A 10239-nucleotide genomic window follows, 5' to 3' on the forward strand; every position below is an offset into this window, starting at 1 on the left:
CATGTCTTTAGATTCCTCCAACATTAAAGGACCAGTCAGTTCTACATGTCTTTAGATTCCTCCAACATTAAAGGACCAGTCAGTTCTACATGTCTATAGATTCCTCCAACATTAAAGGACCAGTCAGTTCAACATGTCTATAGATTCCTCCAACATTAAAGGACCAGTCAGTTCAACATGTCTTTAGATTCCTCCAACATTAAAGGACCAGTCAGTTCTACATGTCTATAGATTCCTCCAACATTAAAGGACCAGTCAGTTCTACATGTCTATAGATTCCTACAACATTAAAGGACCAGTCAGTTCTACATGTCTTTAGATTCCTCCAACATTAAAGGACCAGTCAGTTCTACATGTCTTTAGATTCCTCCAACATTAAAGGACCAGTCAGTTCTACATGTCTTTAGATTCCTCCAACATTAAAGGACCAGTCAGTTCTACATGTCTTTAGATTCCTCCAACATTAAAGGACCAGTCAGTTCTACATGTCTTTAGATTCCTCCAACATTAAAGGACCAGTCAGTTCAACATGTCTATAGATTCCTACAACATTAAAGGACCAGTCAGTTCTACATGTCTATAGATTCCTCCAACATTAAAGGACCAGTCAGTTCTACATGTTTATAGATTCCTCCAACATTAAAGGACCAGTCAGTTCTACATGTTTATAGATTCCTCCAACATTAAAGGACCAGTCAGTTCTACATGTTTATAGATTCCTCCAACATTAAAGGACCAGTCAGTTCTACATGTCTTTAGATTCCTCCAACATTAAAGGACCAGTCAGTTCAACATGTCTTTAGATTCCTCCAACATTAAAGGACCAGTCAGTTCTACATGTCTATAGATTCCTACAACATTAAAGGACCAGTCAGTTCTACATGTCTATAGATTCCTCCAACATTAAAGGACCAGTCAGTTCAACATGTCTATAGATTCCTCCAACATTAAAGGACCAGTCAGTTCTACATGTCTTTAGATTCCTCCAACATTAAAGGACCAGTCAGTTCTACATGTCTATAGATTCCTCCAACATTAAAGGACCAGTCAGTTCTACATGTCTTTAGATTCCTCCAACATTAAAGGACCAGTCAGTTCTACATGTCTATAGATTCCTCCAACATTAAAGGACCAGTCAGTTCTACATGTCTTTAGATTCCTCCAACATTAAAGGACCAGTCAGTTCAACATGTCTTTAGATTCCTCCAACATTAAAGGACCAGTCAGTTCTACATGTCTATAGATTCCTCCAACATTAAAGGACCAGTCAGTTCTACATGTCTTTAGATTCCTCCAACATTAAAGGACCAGTCAGTTCTACATGTTTATAGATTCCTCCAACATTAAAGGACCAGTCAGTTCAACATGTCTATAGATTCCTCCAACATTAAAGGACCAGTCAGTTCTACATGTCTTTAGATTCCTCCAACATTAAAGGACCAGTCAGTTCTACATGTTTATAGATTCCTCCAACATTAAAGGACCAGTCAGTTCTACATGTCTTTAGATTCCTCCAACATTAAAGGACCAGTCAGTTCTACATGTCTATAGATTCCTCCAACATTAAAGGACCAGTCAGTTCTACATGTCTATAGATTCCTCCAACATTAAAGGACCAGTCAGTTCTACATGTCTTTAGATTCCTCCAACATTAAAGGACCAGTCAGTTCTACATGTCTTTAGATTCCTCCAACATTAAAGGACCAGTCAGTTCTACATGTCTTTAGATTCCTACAACATTAAAGGACCAGTCAGTTCTACATGTCTTTAGATTCCTCCAACATTAAAGGACCAGTCAGTTCTACATGTCTTTAGATTCCTCCAACATTAAAGGACCAGTCAGTTCTACATGTCTATAGATTCCTACAACATTAAAGGACCAGTCAGTTCGACATGTCTTTAGATTCCTCCAACATTAAAGGACCAGTCAGTTCTACATGTCTTTAGATTCATCCAACATTAAAGGACCAGTCAGTTCTACATGTCTATAGATTCCTCCAACATTAAAGGACCAGTCAGTTCTACATGTCTTTAGATTCCTCCAACATTAAAGGACCAGTCAGTTCTACATGTCTATAGATTCCTACAACATTAAAGGACCAGTCAGTTCAACATGTCTTTAGATTCCTACAACATTAAAGGACCAGTCAGTTCAACATGTCTATAGATTCCTCCAACATTAAAGGACCAGTCAGTTCTACATGTTTATAGATTCCTCCAACACTAAAGGACCAGTCAGTTCTACATGTCTATAGATTCCTACAACATTAAAGGACCAGTCAGTTCTACATGTCTATAGATTCCTCCAACATTAAAGGACCAGTCAGTTCTACATGTCTATAGATTCCTCCAACATTAAAGGACCAGTCAGTTCTACATGTCTTTAGATTCCTCCAACATTAAAGGACCAGTCAGTTCTACATGTCTATAGATTCCTCCAACATTAAAGGACCAGTCAGTTCTACATGTCTATAGATTCCTACAACATTAAAGGACCAGTCAGTTCTACATGTCTATAGATTCCTCCAACATTAAAGGACCAGTCAGTTCTACATGTCTTTAGATTCCTACAACATTAAAGGACCAGTCAGTTCTACATGTTTATAGATTCCTCCAACATTAAAGGACCAGTCAGTTCTACATGTCTTTAGATTCCTCCAACATTAAAGGACCAGTCAGTTCTACATGTCTTTAGATTCCTACAACATTAAAGGACCAGTCAGTTCTACATGTCTATAGATTCCTCCAACATTAAAGGACCAGTCAGTTCTACATGTCTTTAGATTCCTACAACATTAAAGGACCAGTCAGTTCTACATGTTTATAGATTCCTCCAACATTAAAGGACCAGTCAGTTCTACATGTCTTTAGATTCCTCCAACATTAAAGGACCAGTCAGTTCTACATGTCTATAGATTCCTACAACATTAAAGGACCAGTCAGTTCTACATGTCTTTAGATTCCTACAACATTAAAGGACCAGTCAGTTCTACATGTCTATAGATTCCTACAACATTAAAGGATCAGTCAGTTCTACATGTCTATAGATTCCTCCAACATTAAAGGATCAGTCAGTTCTACATGTCTTTAGATTCCTCCAACATTAAAGGACCAGTCAGTTCAACATGTCTATAGATTCCTCCAACATTAAAGGACCAGTCAGTTCTACATGTCTTTAGATTCCTCCAACATTAAAGGACCAGTCAGTTCTACATGTCTATAGATTCCTCCAACATTAAAGGACCAGTCAGTTCAACATGTCTATAGATTCCTCCAACATTAAAGGACCAGTCAGTTCTACATGTCTATAGATTCCTCAAACATTAAAGGACCAGTCAGTTCTACATGTCTATAGATTCCTACAACATTAAAGGACCAGTCAGTTCAACATGTTTATAGATTCCTACAACATTAAAGGACCAGTCAGTTCAACATGTCTATAGATTCCTCCAACATTAAAGGACCAGTCAGTTCTACATGTCTATAGATTCCTACAACATTAAAGGACCAGTCAGTTCTACATGTCTATAGATTCCTACAACATTAAAGGACCAGTCAGTTCAACATGTCTATAGATTCCTCCAACATTAAAGGACCAGTCAGTTCAACATGTCTTTAGATTCCTACAACATTAAAGGACCAGTCAGTTCTACATGTCTATAGATTCCTACAACATTAAAGGACCAGTCAGTTCTACATGTCTATAGATTCCTACAACATTAAAGGACCAGTCAGTTCTACATGTTTATAGATTCCTACAACATTAAAGGACCAGTCAGTTCTACATGTCTTTAGATTCCTCCAACATTAAAGGACCAGTCAGTTCTACATGTCTTTAGATTCCTACAACATTAAAGGACCAGTCAGTTCTACATGTCTTTAGATTCCTCCAACATTAAAGGACCAGTCAGTTCAACATGTCTATAGATTCCTCCAACATTAAAGGACCAGTCAGTTCTACATGTCTTTAGATTCCTACAACATTAAAGGACCAGTCAGTTCTACATGTCTATAGATTCCTCCAACATTAAAGGACCAGTCAGTTCAACATGTCTATAGATTCCTCCAACATTAAAGGACCAGTCAGTTCTACATGTCTTTAGATTCCTACAACATTAAAGGACCAGTCAGTTCTACATGTCTATAGATTCCTCCAACATTAAAGGACCAGTCAGTTCTACATGTCTTTAGATTCCTCCAACATTAAAGGACCAGTCAGTTCAACATGTCTATAGATTCCTCAAACATTAAAGGACCAGTCAGTTCTACATGTCTATAGATTCCTACAACATTAAAGGACCAGTCAGTTCAACATGTTTATAGATTCCTACAACATTAAAGGACCAGTCAGTTCTACATGTCTATAGATTCCTCCAACATTAAAGGACCAGTCAGTTCTACATGTCTATAGATTCCTCCAACATTAAAGGACCAGTCAGTTCAACATGTCTTTAGATTCCTACAACATTAAAGGACCAGTCAGTTCTACATGTCTTTAGATTCCTCCAACATTAAAGGACCAGTCAGTTCTACATGTTTATAGATTCCTACAACATTAAAGGACCAGTCAGTTCAACATGTCTTTAAATTCCTCCAACATTAAAGGACCAGTCAGTTCAACATGTCTATAGATTCCTACAACATTAAAGGACCAGTCAGTTCTACATGTCTATAGATTCCTCCAACATTAAAGGACCAGTCAGTTCAACATGTCTTTAGATTCCTACAACATTAAAGGACCAGTCAGTTCAACATGTCTATAGATTCCTACAACATTAAAGGACCAGTCAGTTCTACATGTCTTTAGATTCCTCCAACATTAAAGGACCAGTCAGTTCTACATGTCTATAGATTCCTCCAACATTAAAGGACCAGTCAGTTCAACATGTCTATAGATTCCTCCAACATTAAAGGACCAGTCAGTTCTACATGTCTTTAGATTCCTCCAACATTAAAGGACCAGTCAGTTCTACATGTCTATAGATTCCTACAACATTAAAGGACCAGTCAGTTCTACATGTCTTTAGATTCCTACAACATTAAAGGACCAGTCAGTTCTACATGTCTTTAGATTCCTCCAACATTAAAGAAGAGAAGAGAAAGGAAATGAAAGCTAATGGGAAACTATGCTACCTTTTCATCTTCATCGTCTTCATCGCCCAAGTCCATATTCTCCTAGAAAGAAAAGATGAGTAGAGTGAAGGATAGGAAATGTCCAGACCCAGTTCACCATATTAATGCAGACATTATTATGAGCTGTCCTCCCCTCAGCAGCCTCCACCGGTTGGTGTACTGTAGTAGGTCCATGTAGTGTGTCAAGATGTGTACAGATGACCTCACATGACTGATCCTCTAAAACAGATGATCTTGCTGAGGGCTTTGGTACTAGTTGAAATAGTTGTAGAATCTAGGGGATAGTGGTAATAGTTGTAGAATCTAGGAGATAGTGGTAATAGTTGTAGAATCTAGGGGATAGTGGTACTAGTTGTAGAATCTAGGAGATAGTGGTAGTAGTTGTAGAATCTAGGAGATAGTGGTAGTAGTTGTAGAATCTAGGGGATAGTGGTAATAGTTGTAGAATCTAGGGGATAGTGGTAATAGTTGTAGAATCTAGGGGATAGTGGTAGTAGTTGTAGAATCTAGGGGATAGTGGTACTAGTTGTAGAATCTAGGAGATAGTGGTAGTAGTTGTAGAATCTAGGAGATAGTGGTAATAGTTGTAGAATCTAGGGGATAGTGGTAATAGTTCTACAATCTAGGAGATAGTTGAAATAGTTGTAGAATCTAGGAGATAGTGGTAATAGTTGTAGAATCTAGGGGATAGTGGTAATAGTTGTAGAATCTAGGAGATAGTGGTAATAGTTGTAGAATCTAGGGGATAGTGGTAATAGTTGTAGAATCTAGGAGATAGTGGTAATAGTTGTAGAATCTAGGGGATAGTGGTAATAGTTGTAGAATCTAGGGGATAGTGGTAATAGTTGTAGAATCTAGGGGATAGTGGTAATAGTTGTAGAATCTAGGAGATAGTGGTAATAGTTCTAGAATCTAGGGGATAGTGGTAATAGTTCTAGAATCTAGGGGATAGTGGTAATAGTTCTAGAATCTAGGAGATAGTGGTAATAGTTGTAGAATCTAGGGGATAGTGGTAGTAGTTGTAGAATCTAGGGGATAGTGGTAATAGTTGTAGAATCTAGGGGATAGTGGTACTAGTTGTATAATCTAGGGGATAGTGGTACTAGTTCTAGAATCTAGGGGATAGTGGTAATAGTTCTAGAATCTAGGGGGTAGTGGTACTAGTTGTAGAATCTAGGGGATCGTGGTAATAGTTGTAGAATCTAGGGGATAGTGGTAGTAGTTGTAGAATCTAGGGGATAGTGGTAATAGTTGTAGAATCTAGGGGATAGTGGTAATAGTTGTAGAATCTAGGAGATAGTGGTAGTAGTTGTAGAATCTAGGGGATAGTGGTAATAGTTGTAGAATCTAGGGGATAGTGGTAATAGTTGTAGAATCTAGGGGATAGTGGTAATAGTTGTAGAATCTAGGGGATAGTGGTAATAGTTCTAGGGGATAGTGGTAATAGTTGTAGAATCTAGGGGATAGTGGTAATAGTTCTAGAATCTAGGGGATAGTGGTAGTAGTTGTAGAATCTAGGGGATAGTGGTAATAGTTGTAGAATCTAGGAGATAGTGGTAGTAGTTGAGGAATCTAGGGGATAGTGGTAATAGTTGTAGAATCTAGGAGATAGTGGTAGTAGTTGAGGAATCTAGGAGATAGTGGTAGTAGTTGAGGAATCTAGGGGATAGTGGTAATAGTTGTAGAATCTAGGGGATAGTGGTAGTAGTTCTAGGGGAATAGGACTGTTTGGAGCGAGGCTCTGTACTGACCAGGTCCTGGTTGGCCCGTCCAGATGCAATCTGAAGATAGTTCCATGTTATGAGCAGAACCAGACAGAGAGGCAACATGTAGAACTCCCAATGCCACACCGCCAGCAGGAATATCTAGAGGAAGAGATGAGAGGACGGGAGAGGAGAGGAGGAGAGAAGTAGGATAGGAGAGAGGGGAGCGGAGTAGGGAAGGAGATGAGGGGAGAGGAGTAGGGGATGAGAGGGGAGGAGGAGAAGAGAGGAGCGGGGAGGAGTGGGGGAAGAGGGGAGAGGAGAGGCAGGGACGAGAGGGAAGGAGAGAAGAGGGGAAGAAAGGAGAGGAGGAGAGGGAAGGAGAGAAAAGGAGAGAAAAGGAGGGGAAGAGGAGATGAAGAGGAAAGGAGGAGAGGAGTAGGAAGGGGAGAGGAGGAGATGGCAGGAGGGGAGTATGGAGGGGAGAAGATGGGAGGAGGGGAGTAGGGAGGGGAGAAGAGGAGGGGAGAGGAGGAGAGGGGAGGAAGGGAGTAGGGAGGGGAGAAGAGGAGGGGAGAGGAGGAAGAGAGTAGGCAGGGGAGATGAGGGGAGAAGTAGGGGAGGAGGGAAGAGGAAAGGAGAGAAGCAGAGGAAAAGAGAAGAGGAGAGGAAAGGAGAGGAGTAGGGAGGGGAGAGGAGGAGAGAAGAGGAGTAGAGAGGGGAGATGAGAGGATGAGTACAGGAGAGGAGGAGTACAGGGGAGGAGTAGGGGAGAGGAGGGGAGGAGAGAAGAGGAGTAGAGAGGGGAGATGAGAGGATGAGTACAGGAGAGGAGGAGTACAGGGGAGGAGTAGGGGAGAGGAGGGGAGGAGAGAAGAGGAGTAGAGAGGGGAGATGAGAGGATGAGTACAGGAGAGGAGGAGTACAGGGGAGGAGTAGGGGAGAGGAGGGGAGGAGAGAAGAGGAGTAGAGAGGGGAGATGAGAGGATGAGTACAGGAGAGGAGGAGTACAGGGGAGGAGTAGGGGAGAGGAGGGGAGGAGAGAAGAGGAGTAAAGAGGGGAGATGAGAGGAGGAGTAGGGGAGAGGAGAGGTGGATGGGAGAGGAGGGGAGGAGAGGAGAAACTGATAAAGGGTCACTTCATTAACTGAACGTCAAATACAGTACATATACTGTATTTACCATACACTCCATCTCTTCTTCTCCTCTAGTGAGACCATTCTACACTGTAGCTGAGGGCTGAGGCTAGATCCTAACCTCTCACAGTACATATACTGTATTTACCATACACTCCATCTCTTCTTCTCCTCTAGTGGAACCATTCTACACTGTAGCTGAGGGCTGAGGCTAGATCCTAACCTCTCACAGTACATATACTGTATTTACCATACACTCCATCTCTTCTTCTCCTCTAGTGAGACCATTCTACACTGTAGCTGAGGGCTGAGGCTAGATCCTAACCTCTCACAGTACATATACTGTATTTACCATACACTCCATCTCTTCTTCTCCTCTAGTGAGACCATTCTACACTGTAGCTGAGGGCTGAGGCTAGATCCTAACCTCTCACAGTACATATACTGTATTTACCATACACTCCATCTCTTCTTCTCCTCTAGTGGAACCATTCTACACTGTAGCTGAGGGCTGAGGCTAGATCCTAACCTCTCACAGTACATATACTGTATTTACCATACACTCCATCTCTTCTTCTCCTCTAGTGAGACCATTCTACACTGTAGCTGAGGGCTGAGGCTAGATCCTAACCTCTCACAGTACATATACTGTATTTACCATACACTCCATCTCTTCTTCTCCTCTAGTGGAACCATTCTACACTGTATCTGAGGGCTGAGGCTAGATCCTAACCTCTCACAGTACATATACTGTATTTACCATACACTCCATCTCTTCTTCTCCTCTAGTGAGACCATTCTACACTGTAGCTGAGGGCTGAGGCTAGATCCTAACCTCTCACAGTACATATACTGTATTTACCATACACTCCATCTCTTCTTCTCCTCTAGTGGAACCATTCTACACTGTATCTGAGGGCTGAGGCTAGATCCTAACCTCACAGTACATATACTGTATTTACCATACACTCCATCTCTTCTTCTCCTCTAGTGAGACCATTCTACACTGTATCTGAGGGCTGAGGCTAGATCCTAACCTCTCACAGTACATATACTGTATTTACCATACACTCCATCTCTTCTTCTCCTCTAGTGAGACCATTCTACACTGTAGCTGAGGGCTGAGGCTAGAACCTAACCTCCCACAGTACATATCTATAGCAGGGGCTAGAATCTGTCCTCTCACAGTACATATCTATAGCAGGGGCTAGACCCTAACCTCTCACAGTACATATCTATAGCAGGGGCTAGATCCCAACCTCTCACAGTACATATCTATAGCAGGGGCTAGATCCTACCCTCTCAGAGTACATATCTATAGCAGGGGCTAGATCTTATCCTCTCACAGTACATATCTATAGCAGGGGCTAGATCTTAACCTCTCACAGTACATATCTATAGCAGGGGCTAGAACCTAACCTCCCACAGTACATATCTATAGCAGGGGCTAGATCCTAACCTCACAGTACATATCTATAGCAGGGGCTAGATCCTAACCTCTCACAGTACATATCTATAGCAGGGGCTAGAACCTATCCTCTCACAGTACAGATCTATAGCAGGGGCTAGAACCTAACCGCTCACAGTACATATCTATAGCAGGGGCTAGATCCTAACCTCTCACAGTACATATCTATAGCAGGGGCTAGAACCTAACCTCCCACAGTACATATCTATAGCAGGGGCTAGATCCTAACCTCACAGTACATATCTATAGCAGGGGCTAGAACCTAACCTCTCACAGTACATATCTATAGCAGGGGTTAGATCCTATCCTCCCACAGTACATATCTATAGCAGGGGCTAGAACCTAACCGCTCACAGTACATATCTATAGCAGGGGCTAGATCCTAACCTCTCACAGTACATATCTATAGCAGGGGCTAGAACCTAACCTCCCACAGTACATATCTATAGCAGGGGCTAGATCCTAACCTCACAGTACATATCTATAGCAGGGGCTAGAACCTAACCTCTCACAGTACATATCTATAGCAGGGGTTAGATCCTATCCTCCCACAGTACATATCTATAGCAGGGGCTAGAACCTATCCTCTCACAGTACATATCTATAGCAGGGGCTAGATCCTATCCTCTCACAGTACATATCTATAGCAGGGGCTAGACCCTAACCTCTCACAGTACATATCTATAGCAGGGGCTAGATCTTATCCTCTCACAGTACATATCTATAGCAGGGGCTAGAACCTAACCTCCCACAGTACATATCTATAGCAGGGGCTAGAACCTAACCTCACAGTACATAT

General features: G+C 41.5%; 1 protein-coding gene across 2 annotated transcripts in view; it reads right to left on the minus strand.

Annotated features, from left to right (window-relative positions):
• Nucleotides 1-10239, minus strand: part of mctp2b (multiple C2 domains, transmembrane 2b) — a 158985-nt gene that overhangs the window by 12424 nt on the left and 136322 nt on the right. For both annotated transcript variants that reach the window (XM_055900086.1, XM_055900087.1), the window contains 2 exons: nt 6885-6998; nt 5134-5175 (listed from right to left, as the gene is read on the minus strand). In XM_055900086.1, the coding sequence (XP_055756061.1) occupies nt 5134-5175; nt 6885-6998 (156 nt within the window). The remainder of the gene's footprint in view (nt 1-5133; nt 5176-6884; nt 6999-10239) is intronic.

The sequence above is a fragment of the Salvelinus fontinalis genome, chromosome 35, assembly GCF_029448725.1.
Source record: "Salvelinus fontinalis isolate EN_2023a chromosome 35, ASM2944872v1, whole genome shotgun sequence".
In the NCBI taxonomy this organism is placed as follows: Eukaryota; Metazoa; Chordata; class Actinopteri; order Salmoniformes; family Salmonidae; genus Salvelinus; species Salvelinus fontinalis.